At 43.6% G+C, this 24,810-nt stretch overlaps 1 protein-coding gene across 1 annotated transcript in view; it reads right to left on the reverse strand.

The window, feature by feature from the left end:
* CELF4 (CUGBP Elav-like family member 4) overlaps positions 1–24,810 on the reverse strand; it is a 696,303-nt gene that overhangs the window by 86,908 nt on the left and 584,585 nt on the right. The window contains exons 4-5 of the mRNA XM_031060278.1: positions 16,835–16,963; positions 12,006–12,085 (exon numbers count right to left, since the gene is read on the reverse strand). Coding sequence (XP_030916138.1) covers positions 12,006–12,085; positions 16,835–16,963 — 209 coding nt within the window. The remainder of the gene's footprint in view (positions 1–12,005; positions 12,086–16,834; positions 16,964–24,810) is intronic.

The raw sequence follows: 24,810 nt of genomic DNA on the forward strand, positions 1-24,810 counted from the left end.
GGGATTTTAGGCAATTGAAAAAGAAACTACTGTCCAGTTAAACTGCAGGGCAGTGGGAATTTCTGCTAGGCAGAAATGTAATTACCCAGGCTGGAAAGTGACCAAAAGACCAGGACTAACATCCCTCCCATCTTGTGAAATATGTTATTTTTCTGCACTCAGGGCTTCAATTTCATGTCTCATCTGAAAGATGAGTAGGACAGCAGTCACTAGGAGCTATTTCCACTTTACAGTCCTGGGAGCTGGTTTAGACACTCTTGAGAGTGACAGAGATGGAGAGGGGAAAGGAGGCATTCATCCAGGACTGTAGTGATGGACCCTTTGATAATGCTGCTCCCTCAGTAGAGAAGATTCTTCATGCAATGTCTAAGCAGAGAGAGTTGCTGCAGGTACTTCCCTTCACAGGTCTCCGGAGCTGTTAATTTATTTGGAGTGGAAGCTTGATTTAGGTTTTATTTGCCCATACACTACTTACCAGGTGTCTCTCAGAGCTAAAGTTATTGCTTTCCACAGGGCAACAGAATCATTGAGTCCTGGTGTCACTGTACCCAATTCTAATTAGGAAGAACTCAATATATAACCCAGGTGTTAGTATGCTTCTCGAATCAAAGTCAGGTATCTGAAAAACCTAAACTTAAAAGCAGAGTTCTTCAAGCACTTTTTTTCAAACATTTTTCAGCTCAGTCTATGAATGATAAAAGTCCTCACAAAATCATGCACCTCCCTTAATGCATTATGAAGTGGGAGGTATTGTTACACCAACAGACCAGAGATTCTTTCCTGATGTTTAAGACTGTGAAAGCAGTAAATATTTTTTTTTGTCTATTTGAAGAAAAACATAAAATTAAGAATCCAAAAGAAAATGTTGTATATTTCCCCTTTCCAAAAAGAGCAACATGGTTTGAAAGATTAGGTATGTTTAGTTTCATATTAACTAAAAATATACTTCCCCATAAAATATACTTACACCAAAAAAAAAAAAGCTTATTTTTTAAAATAAATTATGATTACTATTAAAAACATATTTGGTAGCTGCAGTATAGAGACCTATGAACGATCTTTCCATTCAGTTAAACAAGCAAGGATGAAAATAAGAGAAGTGGAATTATTCCAGGGTCATAATGTGAATTGACTATTGTCAAAGCAAAGTAGAATCTCAACCAGGTATGGAGATCCTGATGCTTCAGCACTCTGCTCACAAGAACTCCACACCTCTTTGGCACGTCAGGATGAGGACATGAACCGCCTATGATGACTTGGGGGGAAAAAAAGAGATGTTGAGGAAAGACTGGCAAGCTGGACATATACATTTCAGCTCTTCATATGACAGAAAAGAACATTTCCACGGCACTGCATTGCCAGCAGCCTGCACATGACTGTGCTTCCCAGATCCCTGTCGTGCTGCAAGACTCCAGGCTATTGTGGTATAAACCATGCTGCTCAATTGAGATAGTAAAAGATTTGAATTTTTGCAGCATGTTTAAACTGGATATCTCCAGGCACTGTCCAGCCATGGGCTGGACCAGATGGGCATTAAAGGTTACTCTTAACCCAAAATTTTCTATGATTCCACAGTTAATTGAGAAAATATTCTGCTTTCAGGGAGGTGTCACCCATGCTTTAATACAGAGAAACAGATGGTCAACTGAAGCAATGAAATGGTGTGAATTCAGTGCAGCTCTCCTGGGTTTTGGTGGAATAAGAAGTTGGTTTATGTTGAAGGATCTGCCCTTGCTGCATTCCACTCCATTAAGACTGAAACATGCCACCTTCACAACCACTATTCTTGTAAGCACCAACCAGGCAGACCTTTGGAATGGGAAGTCAAAATGCTCTTCTATGTGATTTCACTTGCCAGTGGACATCTGAGCAATGACATTGGTGTCTGGTAGGACGCTTCACATTCATGACTTTACGTGAGTTTCAGCTGAAACTTATTTGAAAGTCATTGTTTTGATTCTTTTTTTTGACTCTTTGAGGACATCTTTGTCCTCTAAAAATTAAATTTGAACTTTGTAAAACCCATTTGGATAATAGCTAATGCATCGCTAATGCTATATTTTGCACAGGAATAGCATTCTATCATTTACTAAGATCTTTCTGTTTTCCTCACAAGAATGTGTGCTATCAGTACTGAGCACACTCCTGAGCAAGGCTGGGAAGGAACGAATTTAAGGGGAAAAAAAAGAGAATAATCCAGAGTGATTTAATGCTGATCCAGAGCCTACTTAGCTATGTAGGAAGCTCCCACTGATATAAATGAGGCTTAGATCAAAAGATACAGGAAGAGAAAAGGAGGAAGAAAGAAATGCCCCCAAAGCAAGCAGAAGAGGTAAAGACAATGCTGACACCTTTAATCCTTATTAGAGGAAGGTGGTGATGCCCAGTGGAGCTACCTCGAGTGGGCCAGGAACTCCCTTGGCAGCCAGGGACTCTTTAATTTCTCCCAGGCTGGAGGCTTGTCAATGGCTCTGATATCCCAGGAAGGTGACAGCCTGTGAAATATTTTAGCCCCTCAAGTGCTAATCCCACACAGATTAGACAAGAGTTGAGTGGAGCAAGAATTGCAGGGGCTGCTGTTATCACCAGGACCTGGGCAATTCCCAGGAGTGGCATGATCCTGTTCCAGCTTCCCCATGGCCACCTCCGCAGCTGCTGATTTAATGCCCAGCTCCCCTTGGACCTGTGAAGGGATGGGTGGGTGCCAACCAAGTATTTTTTTTTTCCAGAAGGAGGTAATGTGGCTCACAAGCAGTTATTGCTTGTGTCCCATTTGGGGGTGGTGAATGCTGTGGGTCGGAGGCAGCAGAGAAGCCCAGGGAAGATGTCAGTGATCTCTCTCATATCCCACTCGTCACTCCAGTGTCCTGCTGGATGACTGTGTGGTTTTGGAGATGTAACCAGAGAAGAGAAGGCCATTTTTGGTGCCAGCATGATTCACACCCTGTGTCAGGCAGCCAGGCTGCCTGGATCTCTGCTCTGGGACCCAGTAACATGATTAATTAGTTAATTTATGAAACTATGGGAGAAGCAGGGAACACAGTCTTACAATTTTAGTTTTTGTAGGAAGAATTAAGGGAAATTGTGGCAATACTGGGAGCCTGCTGTCCCAAAGCTTGTAGAATCAGCAGTCTTGATGGAGGTGCTGGGATGGGGTCTATGAGATTTTTTTCCCTCTCCATCCAGAGCCCACTGCTCCATGGAGAGCAAAGGTGAGCTATCAAGAGTCACTGGGCTTTGGTAGAAATGGCTGCAAACTCACATGTGCTCTGCTTTTTTCATGCTAAAGAACAACACACACCTTTATAAATGGTGTTTAAGTAGTATATTCAAAAAATCATTCATTGCTGGAAAGAGGGTCAGGCCTGCTGCTGGTGACTTATTAATGGGTTTCTAAGTTATTACTATTTTTTAATACAACGAATGGATGTGCTGTGCTTTGCCCTGAGTTAAACAAGACAGCCTCTGTGTTGCACAAGGACATTGCAAGGAATGTATGCTCTTTAGAGAGTTCAAGATCAACAGAAAAGAGAAAAACAGGGTCAGAGTCGACATCTCAATTTTCACCCATCAGTTTTTCTAATATCAATGGTGTAAAACCAGGCCTCAGCCTTCTGCATTAATTTGGACAGGCGGACTGGCAGTGATGGTACCTCACTCTGCGCTGGGTTTTTTCATTTTGGGCAATTAACTTTCAGCCAAACTCAGGTATGAGTCATGAAGGACACTTAGATGCTGGAGCTGCATCAACTTTCAGCCTGGATTACCTCTGAGAGTCTCCTCTTTATGTTCCTGTGATCATGTAAAAGGAAAGTCTAATGGATTTTCCATTTCCTATTTTAGTTTCAAGAAGAGGAGGCTCAAGGGGAGAACTTACGGCTCTCTGTGACTACCTGAAAGGAGGTTACAAGGTGGGGACTGTTCCTTCCTACTGTGGTTGCAGTGGAAGGTCAGAGGAAATGGCCTTAAACTGAGAGGAGACATCCTGGCTAGATATTAGGAAAAAAAACCCCACTCTTAGGGTTTTCAGGCTTTGGAATACATCGCCCTGGTGGAGTCACCATCCCTGGAGGTTTTAAGAGGCATCTGGATCTGGGTGATGTGGTTTAGGAGTTACAAAGGTGGTGCTGGGTTGATAGTTGGACTCAGAGATCTCTCCCAGCTTTGATGATTCTGTGATACTGTGATTCTATTCACCCTGAGGGGCTCAGTGGCTCTGTCTCCACTGACTCTCGCAGTGTGGCTTTTACTAATTGAGAACTTGATCCTATGCTGGAATCTCAATGAAAGTAAATTTTGTTGGTTAATTAATACTCTGAATTGTGGTCAGTTTAATTGTTATCTGTTTGTACTATGGGTTTGTCTATGGTTCTGTTTATGTTACTAGGATGTGTTGAAGACATTTTCAGTAAGTGAGGAGGTGAACTGAAGACATCAACTTTGATATTCTTAATTCTGTATTTCTCAGATATCAATAAGTATTAAGATTTAGATTCTCAGGTGTTCACTGGTTATTACTTCTCTACTGGAGCAAGAAACAAGAGCTGCTGTCACTTGGTTAAGAACAGTCTAAACAGATAGATTAATTATGTAAAAGACTTGTTCACTCACATACATTGTATTATTTTTTCTTTTGCTTCTCTCTTGTGTCTTGTCTATTAAGGAGACCTTCAGATGATATAATTGCAGGCATTTTGGGCATCAATCCTAAACCCTCAGCTACTCAAGACAGTCTCTCTTGGGTCCTAGACACTCTCCATCAACTGTAACAAAAGTGTAGATGACCTTGAAGTTTTATACTTTGACTGACACTTTGAAGTAATTCATCCAGCCAGGTTAACCCTGGCCTTTAGTTAGCAAACTGCTGAGTGTAGGAGCTGTCCTGTCAGAGGTTTTTATGGCATTTAGCACACAGCAATTTTCTCTAGGAACAACAGTAACCACATTTTCAACAGCAGTAGTCTGAGAGAATGTCTACCAGAGTTTCTGGGAGGATGAGAAGAGTGTTCTAGTTAATGAGAGACCTGCAAACACAAAGATGTGGCTCCGTGCACCTGGCTCATGGATTTGGATGAATTCCTGAAGAAAGCGTCTTGCTGGAAATGGAATGCACTGCAGCTTTTAAACAGCAGCCTAACTACCCCAACTTTGTGGAAGTGACAAACCCTTCTGAGCACTAAAGGCTGCCATGAGCCTGAGGGGAGAAGGGAGTGTGCAGCTGGATGTGAGCGCGTATTTGCGAAGGAGGGAGGAGCGATGAGGAAAGTTTCTCCTATGAAAGAAATGATCTAATTTGAAGCAAGTCCCTCATGGGAAGAGCTGTGACAGAGGCTGCTCTGTTCCTGTTAATTTTCACAGTGCAGCTGTCAGCGGGTCTGTAAATAGTACTCTGCGAAGCCAACGCTTCCTATCCACACATCAACCATTCAATTAACAGAAGAACAGAAGAAGGAAATAAAGTGCACCACAGCCTTCTATCACGGCTTTGATGTTTTCCAGCAATTTATGAAAGTGTACACAAATCTAATTACAAGCCCCACTGCTTCCCATTTACATGGAGCTCCTCAAGTTCAGAGCTGTTTATATCAAAATAATTGTTAAAAATACCTCAGCTGATCTACGGCATTGTGGCCCCCCACTCACCGGAGCCACCAGGCTGCTCCTCCCAGGGAGTTCTTGCCGACTCAGTGCTTTGGTGCAGCCTGCTCCTGCAAAATCTGCCTCCCCACCGCTCGTGAGCGCAGCACCCGGGCTGCAGCTTCATTGTGCCCACAAAGGCCCATTTTCCTCCTTTTCTCCACCTGCTCAGAGCTCCTTCTGCACACTCTGCACTGCTTTCCCCTCCACCCCGAATTCACCTAAATGTTGCTCTGCTGTGTTAGTGGGGGGTGAGCACAGCTGTTCAGCTGGTTTCCACAGTGGGGCTGTGTCTGAAGGCAGCCTCACAGAGCTCTGCAAAGTCATAGCTGCACCATGGGAATGCACAGCAATAACAGCAGCAGTCATTAGCGCGAGCTGGGGGTGGTTTCCTTGGTGGGGTGACTGAGCATCCAAAGCCAGGAAGATGAGAACCCAGGAAGATGAGTGCCCCGTTTGCCATTAGCTTGAAAGAGGCCACTGCACAGGACAAAGACACTTGTAAGCTCTGGTTTAGTGCCTGGCATCCCTGCCCATGCCAGGGTGTTGGAACTAGATGATCTCCAGGGTCCCTTCCTACCAAAATCATTCTGTGATTCTTGGGGCAGTTTTTGATACTCTCATAATCAGTCTTACTTGATAAACCAAAGAGGTGACAAATTCCTTTAGCTTAAATAATGGAAAAAAAAAATCTCTTATGGTATGAAGGGATAGACAGTAGTACATTGTCTAAGGAAAGAAGACAATTTTTTCACCTGACTGTTACTCATGTTTGGCTAGGAATTCTTCTGCTATGGGTGCACTTCCAAGGAACACAATGGACAGACACTCAAAATCAACCTCATTCAAAGTGTAATGCCATTCATATTTTCTTGCTTAATAAAAAGTGTAAAGTACAGCAAGTACTTTATAAAGTACCAAGAGATCTAATCTATATGTTATCTAACAACACTGAGCAATAATTGTGTAATTTGATATTGGTGATTCCTGGACACTGTTGATGAATTTGGTTTTGTCATTTGTGTTGATAAGAGCTGCATGGAAAAATATTTAAGTGAAAGCCTCCAAGTTAACGAAGTTGTGCATTGCAACAGTACTGTTTTTTTGAAGTTCAGCTAAAACGGAATCTTTCTCTGAAAGGCAGATGTCTGTTCAGTGATTGTATCCAAGTCTCACATTTTCCCTTTTCACAAAACCAAGGATTCCATCTGAAAAGTAATTTTCATGGAAAATGTTCAGCCAGCCGTGGATAGACTTGGAATGCTATTGCCTGGATGCAGAGGGAATGCTGTGCTTTGACCAAGCTGCTGCAGGCTTGTGTAGTAAAACAAAGAGAGAATTTGGTCTGCGAGGTAGGACAAGCCATGAGAAGCTTGAGGCCTTGATGGCCTTAAACACCATTAATTAAAAAAGATATGGAATGAAGATAGTGCTGACAATTAGTGTGTTAACCAAGTTCACAGCACATGGAATGGAACAGGAGTCAGGGGACTCTGCTTCAGGATGCCTGGTTTCTGCATCCCAAATTGCTTATCTGGGCAACAAACATCCAGGACAGATTTAAGGTCTCCCCACATTGAATGTGAAGCGTTCACTTTAAGCTGCACTGGCTTTGCCTTTAGTTTTTAAGCACTGGTCCTTTTTTGCATTCTGGTACTTTTTTTCATTTTAAGTTGCACTTTGGATGAAGAACCACTATTTTGGAGCTGGAGTACCATAGCAAATTGATGCCTAAAATTAGCTAAATAGCACACTTCTATTTGGGCTTGCCTATTAGTTTGACAGGTTTCAAAATCTATTTCTGTGAAATAAAATTTCTCCAGAGGTATCTATTTTCCTCTATTGATTATAAGGGAAACTTAGATGACAAACTTAGATGACAACCTCAGACATGAGTTTCTTAACTTCTGGATGTCTCAAATTAGGTTAGATGGGGCCCACCTCAGCTATTCAGTCTAAGTCTGTTATTGAGATATCCATTATAACGGGACAGGCATGCCCAGAAGGTGATATTGCCCATCCTAGCACAGAAAAAGTGAAGAATGCACAAATCTCTGGAAATGTCTCTCTCTCCTTTCTGCAGGAATCCTAGAAGATATTTAGAATAGGTCACAAACTTTCAGATAGTTAAAATAAGCCAAGCACATCACACTCTTCACTTCTTCTCAACCCCATGCAGGAAATGTGCACAGTAACAGTACCGTTCTTCCCCTTCCAGGAATGAATTCATAACCAAGAATTTCCAACTTGCCTCAGTGGGCAAGATGGTGAAAAGGGTGCAAAAATACTCTTTTTTTTAACCCTGTGTATCTTCTGGGTGGGATAGCTGCAATGACTTAAACGTGTATGATTCTGCCCTCTACTCCATTCCCTTGAGATCCCTCCTGCAGTGCTGCATCCTGCTCTGGGGGCCCAGACATAAGAAGGACATGGAGCTGTTGGATCAAGTCCAGAGGAGACCACAGAGATGCTCAGAGGGCTGGGGCACCTCTCCTGTGAAGACAGACTGAGAGAGTTGGTGCGCAGGGTGCAGAAGAGAAAGCTCCAGGGAGACTTTACAGCATGTTCCTGTGCCTGAAGGTCTACAAGAGAGCTGAAGAGGGGCTTTTGACAAGGAGAATATAGCTTGAGACTGAAAGAGGGCAGGCTTAGGTCAGCTTTAGGAAAAAATTTGTTACTGTGAGGGTGGTGTGGCAGTGGAGGCTGCTGCCCAGAGAAGCTGTGGGTGCTCCATCCCTGGCAGTGACCAAGGCCCCCTTGGACAAGGCCTTGACCAACCTGGTGCAGTTGGAAGTGTCTCTACTCCTGCTAATGGACATGTAGATGATCTTTAAGGTTCCCTTTCAATCCAAACCATTCCATGATAGTTCAATGAAGTTTTGGGAAGAGTTTGCTTTGTGTGGGTGGATGGACAAGGCCATAGATTAGTAAGATGTGTTCTGCAGAATGACTCTTCTGCAATTTGGCTGTTGTCCAGATATGAAGACATGGGGAGAAGGAGAAAACCAAGCTGAGGAGGATGCCTAGGAAGAGCATGACTGACAGGTAGAATGATAATATTGTCCATAGTGATTGAGAATGAAGGTGGAGGATAGAAAAGACAGGTTTTGTGTGGAAAAGTTCAAGAGCTCAGTTTTATACATATTGAGCTTGTTCTGACAGCTAAACATCCACCAGGAGATGGAAAGACAGACCAAGATCTTGGGTTGGACAGGAGTCAGTCCTGAAGCAGAGAAATTAGTTCTGCAAGCTGTCACTACAGCAATAGCAGCTGAATTTGTGTTGGTGGAAAAGGCTGTTAGGGACAAAACTTGGAATAGGAAGAGAAGAGAACGATAGGAAGGGACCTGTTTATGTCCCCATATGGATGGGAAACAGAGACAGGAGGGATGGAGTAATCAAAACTAAAAGTACAGGACATATAATTACTGTAAATATGTTATAAATACAAGCAAAAGTACATGAAGATTATGATCTCTTATAAAGGATGATAAAGAAATACAGCAAAACAGCCCCATAAAGTTGATGAGCTAATAGAAAATATGATCTAAAAAGACAAAAAGGAAGCTCTCTTGACAGGTAGGTATAAAAGGAACTTTGTGCCTGCTCAAAAGTAGGGGATTTTGGGTAGCTTATTTCTAAAGGAAATTGATTGTGTAAAAATTGGAAAGATTTAGACTTGGTGGACCCTTAGGAGAAACAAGTGCCTTGCATAGAGAAATGGGTTTGTAATGGTTGATGGTCAGGCACTTGTCCAAGGTAAGGTTAATTAAAAAAAAAAAAGAAAAGAACTTTCATAAAAGAAAGTTGCCTTTTGAAACTATTAGGCAACATATGTTGTGTGAACAGGAAGTCACAGCAGAGCAATAATCCTGACAGCTGTGGAGAAGCAGGAGTCTGCCGCAGGAACGAGCGGCCCGAGACCTGACAGGAATGATGACGGATGCCCTGCTGGTGGTACACGAGGACAAACCAGGAGATGCTGAAATTGGCTGAGCCACAGCAACAACACTGAGTTGGCATCGCAGCCGGGCAAATGAGGCCAGTCCTGGTGGTGAGAGGAATGGAAGGGGGCTGAAGGAAGATGGCAGAGATGCCCCCCTTCTTCCCAAGCATGATAGGCTGCGTCTGCATCTCACCACGAGGTGGCTGCATTTCCCTGTGAACATCCAAATAAGTCCTGAGTGACGCTGCAGGCCCCAAAGTACCATGAAAACAAGAATGGGCACTGAGATCCTGGCAAGATTTGGCCTATCTCCTTCAAAGAGCCTTAAAATTTTCGAACCACTGAGGGGAAAAACCTGTTGGGCTCCACGTGCTCATTGAGTGTTGGTCACTCTGCAGGTCCTCACAGGTCTGCAAAGATATGGTGGCATTGTTGTGGCTGCTTGCAGCTCATGGGAGACACAAGGCAATGCCATGTAACTTAGCTTATAATGAAATTAATTTCCTCCTTGCTTTTTTGTGAACTATCAGTATGTAGTGTGAGGTTCAGCCAATCCATGGAAACTTGTGAAGCTGTGGGAACTTGATTCTGAGTTTGGGATGGCCATCCAGTAAGGGATAAATTGTGTTGCTTTTTCAGATGCCCAGCTCTGGTTATTAAAGTATGTTTCTATAACAGGTGTTTGAGTCAGATAAGTCAAGAGGACAAATGGCCCCATAAAATTGATCCATGAAATGGTCGAATTGTCAGGTGTTTTGTATATCCTAAATTCAGGTGATACCACCAGGATGAAGTCATAAGTTGTTTCCAGGTAGCTGTGAGATGAGTATGTTTTTCTAATCCAAAGTGTTCTGAAAGTAGGAAGAGAAAGGCCTGGGGAGGAATAATGATATTTTGAGTATACTATATCTAGACAAAATCTTTAATTCTCCTTGGGTTTTGTCTGTTTTTTCAAGTCTTCCTCTTGCCTTTGTCACAGGAATTTGCAGGGTTTTTGGGATGAGGACTGACTTTTTACTAAACCTTTTTGTGGTACCACACCCTACTGAATTGAAATTCTTGATGTCAGCTTGTAGATTCTATCACTTTGGGTCAAAGTTTGAAAGAAAGTCACTAAAAGTACCTCTTTAACCTGTCTCAGGAAAGATGTCCATATTATATCAGTATGGGATGTCAGCACCAAGCCCAATGTCTGTTTTTTTTTTTTTTTTAGGAGGAGCCTTTTAGGAAGAGACCCTTAAAAGTATTTAAGTACTTCAAAAAATGGAGACCCCATATTTGAGGAGACTTTTTTGGTACCATCACTGGTAAACATGTACCATTTTTAAACTGATTTGTCTAAGATGGCGTTCCAAAAAATGAGATCTTGATAGTTTGCTAGTTTTAGAAACCTTTTTGCTTGTAAAGAATTTTCCTTTTTCATCCCTGCAAAGATCTAGAGAAAATCTGTCGGGCCCACTTTAAACTTATTTGGATAAATTCATGAATTTACATTAGAGTCTCTTACTGAAAGGGAGATTTTACACTCTCAAATATTTTTAATTGAGCTTTCTTGTATCCTTTCCAAGTTGTCAACATGCCTCTTAGCCTTCCATGATTTACACTGTGAATAATTAGTAATAAAAATAATACACTATTATAATAAACCAAAACAACTTGTTCCAGATTTTCTTCTCCTACTGACAGTGGAATGCCTTATATCCTTCTCTGTCTCATGGTGGTGCACAACTATCTATTTGCATAGAAATACAACCCCAATTCTATTTAATTGAACAATCAGTCTCGAAACCCCATATGACTAGAAATTTGTGCAAGTGGACTGATCCCTCAGATATTTCCTGGAAGACCCAGTAATTGGTCTGACACCTTTCAAAGGGCAGGTGAAGGGGACCAGACTTATGCCTAGGTTGGTACTTCTGTGGTAACAGAGACAGGCACCCATCACTGTTGTGATTTGTCTCTAGCCCCTACTACCACGATGTGAACATGCTTCTCTCTGCTGAGAGCTGGCAAAAAGTTCTTTATCCTTTGCCTAGAGACAGGGACTCTCAGAGGAGGGAAAATAAAAAAAAAAAAAAAACCCAAAACATTAGACACCAGTTTTTACATGATTCATCCCTCTGAAAGGTTGTGCCCATGGCGAGTCTGACCCAAACTTTTTGGCATGTGTGAATCATACGTCTTTTTTTCAGGCCATCAAAACTGCTGGTGACAGAACACAGCACCCATTGGTGTTCTGTGCCTGTGAGGAATGACACTGCCATCCCAGCCTTTCCTCTGGTGAGTTAAGCACACTCAAGGCCCTGGGCCTTCCTGGATAATGAGTGCAAAGAACAGATAAATAATTTCTCCTCCTCAATCAGGCCACAGGGCAGCCAGGGCTGGCCCAGTTCTCACTTGCCCGTGTTACAGAGCTACTCACCGGCATTGTCTGGCTGCCATGCAAGGCATTGATGGCAGCTTGGGCCTCTGCATGTGAAGAGTATTTCACAAATGCACACCCTGAAAGAGGAAAAAGAAGAGCGTAAGAAAGTTTGCATGGGTACCATGAAATTCCATCTAGCTAAGTGTCCTGTCCTCAGAACTGACCAATAATATGGCTGTGAAAAAAGAATACAAAAAAAAAAAAAAAAAAAGTGTCCTGGTCCTTTTCCAGAGTCCAGACATCGGCAGCCTGAGGACCTCTTAAGGCTAAGCTGCTTCCAGAATTCCCACATTACTTGTAATAAGTACTGACAGACACAAACTTAGCAAGAACATCTTGAATCCAGTCATGTTTTGACATCCACAGCTTTCCATGGCAGAATCTTGCACAGTTTTACAATTTATTGAGTGAAAAAGCCATTTCTTTTATTGATATTAGGCCTAATGATGAGTGTTCCTCCCTCTGTGGTTGTGAGAAACATCATGGAAGCATGTGCAAGTCACTGGAAAGCTGCACATTCTTGACACAAGCAAGAACAGGACAAATGTACAGAAGGTATTCATGTTACTCCAAACCCACAAGGTACCTTATGATTTCACTGCTTGGTAGAGCTCTGTGACAGACTACCCAGAGCTTGTCTTGGCTCCAAGCCACTTAGGTCTGGCAAAGCATGAGACACCTTCTGGTGAAGTAGCAGGGGTGGGAGAGGTACCCATGTGCTGATTACCATCCTGCCACCACTGAAACTTGAATCTTAAGTTTTTCATAGCTGCAAAGTCAGTGCCTGTGTAGGTGTTCTCTTCTGGACATTAGAGAAATGTGGGCAGTGTTTCTCAGGCCTGTATTGCTGTGTGGGGAATCTCACACCGAACTCTTACGTAAGGTTTTAGGGCAGAAAGGTGCATTTATGGATATGTGCTGGAGTGCAGAAATGATCAACACTTCAAAGGGTTACATGCACTTCTAGGGTGGGGGAAAGTATTGCCAACACTCCCAGCTACAAGCAAACTGACTCAGAGATGGGAAGGGTAATTTCCATATGCTAAGGCAGTTTCTGGAACAGATTGGGAGAGATCTGAGAAGTTTTGGCTTCCATCCCCTTCTATTACTACCAATGACTTTTGAGTTTTTAATCAATTTGCAAAGCCCTCTCAGTTTCCCTGAAGGGGTGCAGATTGCAGGGCACAAGATGCCAGTCCTGACAGTGGGATGGCTCTCCAGCCCCTTTGCAGCAAGTTTAGAAAGTCTTCACACCCTTTTGGATCCCTGCAGTGCAGGGTGAAAGTAGAAGAGATGCAGAGTAGAAGAATGAACCCCAAAGGTCCCTAAAATCATCACTGCAGGCTGATAGAAGCGAGATTGAAGAAAGTAGTGATAGCCTGCTCTAAAAATAATATACACATATAAAATATCTTACAGTTCACTTTGAGGGCTGTTCACTTTGCGTCACCCTCTCAGCACTGTGCTCAGGCTGTATTTCAGGAAAGGCCCAATGATTATTGCTAATAGTTGCATCTAATTTATAAGGAGCTGAGAAGAGACAATCATGAGAAAATGAGATAGATAAACTTCAGCTGGAAACAATAGGGATCAATTATGACATAATCCCAGCCCAGCATTCCCAGGCTCCTGAGATACTGCGTCTTCCTCTTCATTAATCAGAGATAATCCAGAATTAGGGTGTTTAATTATTTGCAGAGATTCTTTTGTATTTTCTGCCTCTAAAAAGAAGATGCTGATTAGCAAATATACAAAAGCTTTCCCGTTCCAGTCACCAATTTAATTTACAGCAGGATTTTTGGCTGTGGTGCTGCTGTCATGTTGAAGGCTTCACTCTTGTCAGGTGAAATTCACCCCTGTGCTGAGGGTCCTGATGGATCAGTGGAGCTGGAAAAAGGTGGGAATAAAGGGAGTAGCAGGCATTTATCTTGTTTAATGCTCAGGATGCTAATGGGATCCCTCCTACTGCTTTCTATTAACTGCTTCTAGTAGGCTTTGAGGTTTTGAAGGCAGCAGGAGGAGTGAAAACTCAGCTTTTACTGGTGTAAATGGCAAGGCAATAGCACAGATCCCAACATTTTGTCCTTTTTGTTTGTGCATTCAATCAGATGGCTTCTGTACACAACACCAGAAGTGCACATAATCTTCCTTCCCATTGTCACCAGAACTGTCTCCAGGAGCGGGTGAGCTGAGGATGTGAGTCATGTCACTCTCCTCAGAACAATGGTGTCCTTTTGACAGGAGCAGCTCTGGAGTGTGAAGGGATTTGGACACACACAGACATATAACCTCTGCTGAACAGGGTGATACATGTGCCTAAGGTTTTCTCGTTCCTTTGCTTCCAGACTAGGGCTGGAAGGGCTGCCCTGATTGTTCTGTCAGCTTGGAGGAGACTGCAGAATCAGGCCCCAGGATTGTAATTGCACAGGGTAAGGCTCTTCTTGTGGAGGGTGCTGTTGGAAGTTTTTACTTTTTGAGTTATTGAGGCAGACTGCGGAATGGGGAAACATTAGAAAGGGAAAAAGAATAGCTGCACAGAGAGCAGCAGCAATGAAAACTCTGTGAGTCCTTCTGGATCCGCTTCAGGTCCCTCACCTGAGAACTCCTGCACTCCTGCTTGGACCCTGGTGAGCTTTACCTGGAGTGGTGCAGAAGCACTCCATCCCCTCCCAGGGAACACAAGTGCTGCATTCCCCTTCAGGGTGAGAAATTCATCAGTCCCAGCTCTTCTGCCACTTGGTTACCTGCTCCAGCCACTGTTCCTAGCCCTGCAACTCATGCAGGAGGTATTTCTGCAGACCCTGAAGGCCATGGCCCATGGCTCATGATAGCACCCATGGCTTTAGGAAAGGCTTAGGCAGCTTTTTGGCTATGCCTGGACTGTGATGGGATTAAACTGGGGAGCTGCTACCCAGCTTCTGAGAGCAGCGCTTGCACTGAGCTACCTGAGGGGTGCAGAGGCTCACCACAGGGATACCTGGTGGGCTGGGCAGGATTTAAGTGCATGGGATCTGACTGCTATCTGGAATTTAGACAATCTGCTTAAATCTCAACTTACGTAGAATTTAAGCCTTATGGGTTTTACCCAAAATAAGTAGCTCACAAGCAATGTATGTCACATATTGGTTTCTAGCAGATGGAAAACATTACAGACTGGGAATAACTTTGTGGGAGTTGTGGCTTGCCTGACTGTCTCCTAAGATAAGGGCACTAGCCTTAAGTTTTCCATTGGATTGACTGCTCTGTGTGCATGTGTGCATGCACGAAACCGTGTGTGTGTAAATTAGGAGCTTCACATTCTCAGTAAATAGCACCAGCAAATGGAAGCTGGTAATATTAACTCTGTCAAGGCTCAGTATTGATCCTGAACAGCTCAGTGAAACGTCAGCCTGAGACTGCAGTCTGCTAGCACTAATAATTAAACTGGTTAGCAATATGGAGCTGCCACTCAGATTCTGTCTTATAATGAAATTGTTTTAGAAGGAAAAAAAAAAGATAGAGCAAGTATGAAGACAAGTCTGTGGGTTGGATGTCCTCTGGAATTTGTTTCTCACAGAACTCAGACTTTATTGCCTTTATTATTACTCTGTTTAACTCCTTTGTCATTAGATTTCATCCCGGGTGGAAGCAGCCTGACATTTTTTTTTGCTTTTTCCCAATTTACTGATTTGTTCAGTGAATGACATGATTAACTGTCTGCTGTTATGATGGTTGGAACTTCTCTAGGACATCCTAGCCTACTACTTCCCTGTGGGCCAGCCCCTGTCTTTGGGTGTGGTGGAAATGAAGTAACCCCAAAACTGAAAAAAGGTGCCCACAGTTTATTTTCAGCCATTTATATCAAGAAGGCTGATTTTTGCTGATGTGTGTTGAACAGCTATGAGGCTGGTGTAAAGTAATTTTTTTGGCTACCAGTGATTTTTTGGAATAACAATGTCTTTCTCCAGTGCATCACTGTGATCTGGATTTTTTTGCCTCCCTGTTGCAAAAATGTGCTGGTTGATGTTGTCCCTTGTCAAAATATCCAGTGAGATACGAACTGTTGGCAGGACTGGCCTCTTCTCTGGTGTTGTGCAGGCCAACACAGTTTACACTATATTATATGCAGATCAATATTTAATGGACACATTAACTGCCAGGAGGAGAGGGCTTCCTTTTCAGACTGAAGTTAATTTGCCTAGAGACTTTTGGGGGAAAATATGACCCTCCTGCATAAGAAAGAAGCCTCACTTTCATGCCTTGGCTGTAGCAGAAGATCTTTTGTGCTATCCAGGTAAAAAAGGGGCAAAAGGAGGAAAGGCATCTAGTTTTCCAATGAGGTATTTGCATGTTTCAAAGGGTTAATGTGTAATGAGTGTAATATTTAAACTGGCACCTGTACCCTTGCAGCTGCAATCACTGGCTGGTAAGAGCCCATACAAAGAGCAGGTGAAGAAGGGAAAGACCTGGGGCTGGTGGATAAGAGACAAACAGAGGTGATGATGGAGCCGGTGAGCCAAGATGTAAAGTACCAATATTGGCTTTTTTTAAAGAAAGAGTCATTGTGTTCAAGGGGGTGGGAAGAGCACATCTGGAGTGAATGTAAAGGTCCTGTTCAGAGGGAAGGCATGAGTCTGCATGTGGTGACCCATAGCCCACTGGAGACGAGTGTTTTACAACGTGATCAGCTTTTGCCTCTGACACACAAGGAGAGAGCAACCAGCAGAGTAAAAATGTGCCCCCTCCTAAAGTAAGAGGAGCTGTTCTGGGGGCTGCAGGATACTTTTGTCACACCAGAAAATGATGTATACACAAAGAGCAGGGTCTCAGCACAAGGCATGCCTTACCTTTGCTGTTGCCATCGGGTCCCCGAAGGATTGTGCACTCCTCGATGTTGCCAAATGCCTCGAATAGCCTGCGCACATCGTCTTCCGACTGCTGCTTATTGAGCATGCCCACAAAGAGTTTTCTGTCTTCTGGAACAAAATAAAGAGATGCTTACCATATTTCAGGAGGGATGTGAAAGACAAGATGGCTCAGTATCACATGCAACTCAAGCGGTGACTTCACCGAGGTGACACATCTCAGAAGCTGCTAGTCTTTTCAGGTGGCTGGCTCGAAAAAACTTAACAGCCTCTGACTTCACATCAGTACTTGGAAATAATCCAGCAAATTTTGGAAAAACCAAACCACCGAACAACAAACAAAAATGGTTTGGTTGTTTATGAAATCTTTATCTGCCTCTTAAAACCTAGGCACCAAAGTCTTCCAAATCAACTTCTTCTGATCAATTTTTGCAGTCAGTTTGCAGTAACTGAAATGACAACATTGCTCAGACTGCAATCCAAGAGGAATGTGATAAATATAGCATATTGGAACCAAGTCCAAATGAAAAATAACATAAGTTAGTAGCCCTCGCAATACTAAATAAGTTGCAGGAAAAAAATGTTTAACATAAGCTTTTTAAAATCAGGATATAACGGAAGTCACAGCCTGTAAACTGGAGATTTGTCATTCATGCCCACTCAGAGACATGTATCTACAAGTTTGGATGAGATTTTTAATATATTTATAAAGTTCATTTGAAATAAGCCCAAAGTTTTTGAAACTTAAATTGTTTTTTGAAATATAAATTTAACTTATACGATTGTTAATATCCGAGATAGCTCAGGCAGGTGATATTTCATGCCAAAGCAGGATGTTTTCTGCTAACGGATAATTGTATTTTGAACAAGGATGCTCAGTGTGACCCAGCACTGTGCACTCATAGGACCAAACGTGTCCTGGGCTGCATCCAGAGCCCCGTGGGCAGCAGGGCAGGGAGGGGATTCTGCCCCTCTGCTCTGCTCTGCTGAGACCCACCTGGAGCACTGCATCCAGCCCTGGGCTCCCAGCACAGGAGGGACAGGGACCTGCTGGATTCAGCCCAGAGCAGGAATTGGAACTGGATGATCTTCGGAGTCCCTCCAAACCCAAATGATTCTATGATTTATACTTGGACTTAAACCAAGCCTGGCGATCTCCATGGGACACCTCCAGAAAATATTGGTGAAAAAAAAAAGATTGTCAGAAAGATCTCAGAGGGGGCTGAATGATGCCTCTCGATCAGGTTTCTGTTCAAAGACTACTACCATTACACCAAGAAAAAAAAGGAAATTTACATAGTTTACATCGTGTATGTAAACAGGCCATTTGCACATGATTCATAAATGTCTTATTTATGATTCATTAAACACTATGTAAATGTGTGAACCAAGAGGGTTTTTTCAGAGCACGTTACAGAGCAGATGTAACTAATTTGAATAAATATATGTAAATATCGAAATAATTTTTTAAAAATTTAATTTATTTTTTTTAGTGTACAGGTTAACCTAAAGCTGAACAAAACAGTGGTTTGCAATAACCCTTTTCTGTCTGACTAATTGGGCAATTCATGTCACTTTTGTTCACTGAGAAATCACTGGAGTAGGCAATCTGTTCTGCTTCAAACCAGTGTTTGATCAAAATTCCCCTCTCCAAGATGCACCTGCACATTGGCAAATTACTTTACAGCCTTGGATGTGAATAATTTTTCATGCAGTGGCTATTGAATGAGGATATTAGGAGCTTTCAACCCTGCAGTCGAGTTATCCATGACAAGGAAAAGTGTACTGCCCACAGAAAAGCAGGAATTATGTTGCCTTCAGCTAGGCTGCTGAACTGGTAGTAAAAATAGGTTTAGGGAGATACAGGTACACTTCTGATAGGTGAGAAAAACAGAAATAGCCTTCTGATAGATCTATTAAAGCAAAGAATATTCCTACTTTATGTTGGAATTTGTTATGCAGAGAGGTGTTTTGAGGTCTTTGCTGGCAACAAAAAAGTTCAGATTGTAGAGGTGCACAAAGCCCCACCCAACACCACGTAGTTTTAAGTTGTCCCCACCTCACAAGAAGGTGATTTGGACATGTGAAAGGCTTGTTTTCCCAATGGCCAAAGTGTCCTGGAAAAGAGACTCCAAGATGTGAGGCACAAGCCTCAGAGAAGCAGCTGCTGAAGTTCACGGTGTGCACTGGGGAGCATTTTTCAGTCTGGGGCATGGCAGAGCCTTAGGAAACGAGTCCAGTCCAAAGTCCAAAGGTTTCCCAGGTGCTGGAAGAAAACCTACCTAGCAAATGGGACCAGCTTCCTGCAAGATATTTTAGGAAGGGGGCAGATGAGCCGGAGAGAGCTAGGGACACGATTGGCAAAAGGTTTTGTCTAGAAACTTTGTGCCTGTTAAATGCTTCCAGCACAACAGAAGAGTGTTATATTGTACTTTATACAGCTTCCCTGGTTTCAAATAAGCTGCATCAGCAAAAGCACTCCTCTAGCTGTGTAACTGTTTTCACCAGACTTTTTGCTAATATAAATGTATCATTAAAAAAAAAAAAATCACATCCCTCCTCTGTCAGCAAAACTCTCTAGTGTGGAACTGGCCTGAAACTGCCTTGTCTGGTCTAGTTTATACAAAGCTGAAACCAGGCGTTTTAGGCACTGCTCAAATTATTATTTTTACATCCCCCCACCCCACATCTTTGCAGTGCACTGGGACTGCACTGGCTGGCAGAGGATGGGGTGCTTTGGTGAGCTGCCCATGAGACGGGCATCTGACCATCAGGGGCAGGCTCTGCCAAAGGGGAGGATCACCTTCCCCAGGAGCTGCTGCTGGTCCAGCGGAGATGGTGTGAAGGGCATCCCCATGGACAGCCACTGCTTGGACATCACTCCAACTCCATCTCCAAACCAGCACCCTGTCTCCCTCCTGAAAAACATCACCCTGTGTAGTCAGGGGAATCATTTGTTATATCTGCCATCTCAGAAGTCTACACAATCACACTCTAGACTGATAAAAAATGAGTTGATTTAACAAGTTTTTTTTGCTTTCAGTAGTTTCTATAACAAAGTGCTGCATTTGCCTCTCACATCCCAGCTCTTTCAGGGAACTCAACACTGTGTTTTAACAACACTCATCACATAACCTGAGTAGAAAAAGAGAGGGAAGAGTCCAGCAGAAGGGATCATTCAATGTGCTCCAGGTCTTGGCTAATGAGTTTTTCCTCTAATTGTTTTTTATGAACCTATTACACCATGAGCATCATCATACACTACTCTTCCACATTCTGGACAAAATACTGGCATGCCAAGCACCAAGAAAATTCCTGTTTTGTAAATATGTCAAAAAAAGGCCATGAGTTTGCAAGAATAAAATTAAGAAGGGATGTGCTGATGTCATCAAGGTGCATCTTGACCACATGTGCACACCACTGGTGCTCCTCACCAGGTGTTTCCAGTGTCCTCTAGTGAGATTTGAGGGTGTTCATCCTACAAAAATGTTATGCTGTACACAAGCCTGGAGCAGTTCTAGATGATTCTGTCCCTAAGCTCTTCCTGCCTGTTGGGTCTGTCTCTACCAACAATAATCTACTCATATCACCACCCTGAGTCACATACTTCCTCCTTTTTCAGTGAGACATTTTTCCCACTACACGTGTCTCAGGCTCCACACCTAAATTTCAGAGCACTGTGCAGACTCAGTCCCCTATCTCCTCCACTGCCAGGCTCAATGCTCAATGCCATTTCAGACTGTGAGGCAAAAAATCTTCAGACCAGACTTCCAAGGACATGGGTCCCAGATCAAAGGGAACACACAGTCAAGGAGAACAGAAATGTCACTGTCCAGGGCAGAAGAGAAGGATAAAAAGAAGCCAGTCATGAGCCTGGGATGTGCCCAGCATCAGCTGTGGACATGACCTCGTGCTCCAACCTAAACTGGTCTGTGACCACAGAGAGGCAGCACCACACAGCCTTGCTCAATGGAGAAGGGCACCCAGGAGGAGCATCCTCCATCTCCTCCCCACGAGGGGAATGCAGACAGTGACCTTACCCTGTCTAAGAACAGGTGTGATGAAAGAGGCCTATTCCATGCAGCCTCCTCAAGGCCACACATGTCTGTGCATCAAGTATTCATTCATATCCAAGCATCTTCCCTTTGCTTTTGTGAGGAACAATCTGTCCAAATTTCTGTCTATTACATTCTCCCAAGTCACAATTTCAGCTTCTATCTCATCTCAGGACTCCCCACTAAGCTTGCTGCAGCAACATCTCTAAAACTGGCACCTCTATGAGCAGCGACCCTGCCCTGCAACATCGCAACTGAATATGATGTCCATGTAAGCCTCTTCCCCTCATGTTTTTGTCTTCACTCGTTATTGTGAAGACACTCCCTTATCAGTCTTTTTCTAGAAGCTGAGTCCATCATGCCTGCTTTGCCATGGAAATGTACAACCATGGGTGGATATTTTTGTGTGTGGTGGCACCCAGGAGAGCCAAAGAGATTTTTGCTGATGAATTCTGATAAGACTGAAAATTAGGATCCGCTCAGGTCTGCCCCATGTTGCCATAAATAAATCACAGCAGTAACAGAAGGTAGCACTCCAAGATCCTCACAGGAGGACAGGAAGGGAGAGAAAGACCACTGCAATGGCAAATCAGGGTTCCCAGAGATGTACCTTTGGTCACATTTCCAGTTTGGTCATATGTCCATTTTCTCTGTGGAACCAGGCTTCCCTCGTCTTGACCACTCTGTCAGGAGTGGAGGCTTGTGCCTGTCAGGAAAATCTGGCTGCAAGGCACCGTGGTGAAGAAACGCAACTTGACAGATAGATATACAACATCTATAGACCTCTCTGCAGTGTTTAAATGCAGCCTTGGCACCTTCCTCAGTGCAAACAGGGGTTAAATTATTCCCTGTTCTATTTATATTTAAATGTTATGTTTCCATGATGAGAGTAAGGCAGAGGTGTCAGATGGGCCTGGCAAAGGAGGCGGCGCACGTGAAAGGTGAAATAACAGAGCGCTGCAAACCAAGTGCTGAAAGGAGATGGGAAGGGGGGACACTGGAGCGAGGGGGAGAGGGGGGAGGACGGGCACTAATTAAAGAGACAGAAGGGACAATGAGATGCAGGATGTTTGACCCTCTGCGGAGCAAGAGGACAAGAACAAGAATCGCAGCAATTGTGGAGGGACTGGGGGAAAATTAGGGTCACTCGCAGGGAGACATGACACAGGATTGTGTTTATCCAGATAGCTCTCGCTAATGTATGTGTGTGCGTGGGGGTACATTTAGATAAGAGTATATAAATACACTTGTGTTCTTGTATTCCTCATGCAAAACAAAGAGGTTGAATCCTTGTATCAGGAAAGCACAAACTGGCTTTACCATCTAGAACTTCCGAGGCCTTGGAAATAAAGAGGGCCAGATCCATCATCTCCGTGTCCCAGGCTAATTTGTACAGCTAATAATTATTTGTGCCTGCTGCTGTTCCCCTCCTTCCCAAACACAGAGGGGGAGCAGCTGCAGTGCCTTGGTGCTGGCACTGGGAAGGCCTTTAAGTTTATCTCCTTGGCACCACGACACAACAAACAAGCAACTAGAGAAGTTTTCTATGCAGGTGTGGGTAAGAAGAGAAGCTGGTGCACAGGGCCAAGTGGCACATTTACCTGAGAGGATGCAGGAAGCAGAGCTGATCTTGCTTGCCCACTCTCCTGATTTGTCCTCGGCAGAGAAGGAAAAGATAGCACTGGGAGTGTTCCTGACGTGCACAGAATCAGGGAGTTTTGGGTTGGGAGGGACCTTTAATGGTCGTTTGGTCCAGGCCCCTGGCAGCGAGGAGGGACATGCTCAGCTAGAGCAGGTTGCTCAGAGACTTGTCCAATAGATCTTGAAAGTTTTCAGGAAAGAGAAACTCCCCTCTGGGCAGCCTGTGTCAGTGTTTCACCAGCTTCGTGGTGTAAAATGTATTCCTTGTATCTACAGTGAATGTGCTCTCTTTTGTTTGATAAGCAGGAGCCCTTGTCCTGTTGGTACTGGCGATATTCACAAGTCTGTCCCCATCTCTCATAAGCATCCTAAAGTATTTAAAGACGCCCATAAGGTCTGCCTGAAGCCTTCTCTTCTCTCAGCCTGTCTTCATAGCAGAGGTGCTCCAGCCCCCTGTGTGGCCTCCTCAGGATACTCCACAAGAGCTCCACACCCTCTTTATGCAGGGGCCCCAAAGCTGGGTGTAGCCGTCTCAAAAATACAAAAACAGCCTCACAAAAATGGAAAAGAGGGACAGAACCACTTGCCTCAACATTCCTTTGATGCAGTTCGGGACAAGGCTGGTTTCTGGGCTGCAAGAGCCCATTGCTGACTCATATCCAGCCTTTCATCCCCCAGAACTCCCAGCTCCAAGCAGTGGGATCAGGCATATGCCAAAGTCATGGTGGTGAAAAAGAGCTATAAACCTGAGTTTCTCTCAGACAGTTATGACTAAGGAATCCTCCACAGGTCAAAGAAGAAAGAAGGAGCTTGAGAGAAGAAGGGTAGGCTGCAGATGCCCCGAATGCTATGAAAGTTTGGTTTGAGCTCGGAACTCAAATCTGCAAGCTCAGACCTGTCATTCTCCTGAGCCAGAGTGCCCCAACACTCCCCTTAACCTGTGCTAATCAGGTGATCAATAGGCTAAAAGCCGGGCATTTCCCAGGGCCTGGGTTTCAAACTCCTATTGCCATTTTCACAGCAGTCCTACAGCTACGTGATGATGATTACCCCCCTTTCCACAGGGGAAGTGATTATGAATACTGTTGTAGCTAATTGTAAATTAGCTAATTACCTTCTCCTTGGTACCTTGCTGGAAAATACATGAACCTTGTAAAATAGAGGTGCTTCAAAAATTAGGATGGGGGAAAAATCTAACAAGATTCAAAAACCTAAAAAACAGAAGCATAGTGCTACCTAACTCCAAACAATAGCAAACAAACCCTTCTTCCACCTGCAGCTCCTATTTGGCCCCTTTTCCCTCCTCCTCCCCATATCAAACAACACCCTCAAGGGGCTAATTCTGCTGCAGGCTTTAAAATGTTTACTGAGTTCACCTCTTCCTTGCAGCTGGGTGCTGTGGGGCATCCCTAATCACATCTTAGCAGGACTGATTTCTTTGCACTGATCTCTCCCCCTCCTCCCTCCCTGGTTTGGTTTTACTTAACAGATCCTTTATATCCCATACATTAGCAGATATGATTGCACAGCTGCTGGTCTCCAACTGCTGGAGACAGAGGCTTTGAGACACCCGGGCTAGAGAGAATAACACTAATCTGAACAGCTGTGTGATGGGGACAAGCGCAAATGAATATAAGCCCAGGTGTGGGAGCATAATTCTCCCGTGCAAAGAAGGAAGCTTCATCCCACAGGTGTGTTACTCTCCACTGTTGCATGTCAAAAACTTAGTTTGAAGGATTTCTCTTACTTAATTACTTGGCTGCGCTCTGAGCCTTGACTTGGACATGGATCCTGTAAACAGAGTGAAAGAGCAGCTGAACAAGAGACACAGGGTCTGTCTGATTCTGTTTGCTGTCTCTGGCAACAGCCAGTTTGGATGTCTAGGGAAGAGTAAAAGAATGGGGAATTTTGTTGATCCCCCCAAATATACTCCTAGAATTCAGTGCTCTGCAATTCAGGGAATTCTGGAGTCTGCAGTGTGGTGGTTTTGGTTTTTTTAGTTTGTTTTGTTTTTGTTTTTGGTTTTTTTTTTTGTTTGTTTTTTTGTGTTTGATTTTATGCTTTGTTTTGTTTTTTCATATGTAGTAGTTCCTGAAGTGTCTTTCTTTGATGTAATTGTTCAGTGGACTTTTGAACCCGTGTGTGCTTGCGAGCATCCAGCACATCCTGCAGCAAGACATTCTCCAGCTTAAGCATGCACTGAGTCAGGAACCTCTTCCTTCTGCTTATTTTCAACATGCCACAAAGTATTTTTATTAGACA

This window comes from Geospiza fortis, unplaced genomic scaffold (genome assembly GCF_000277835.1).
Source record: "Geospiza fortis unplaced genomic scaffold, GeoFor_1.0 scaffold49, whole genome shotgun sequence".
In the NCBI taxonomy this organism is placed as follows: Eukaryota; Metazoa; Chordata; class Aves; order Passeriformes; family Thraupidae; genus Geospiza; species Geospiza fortis.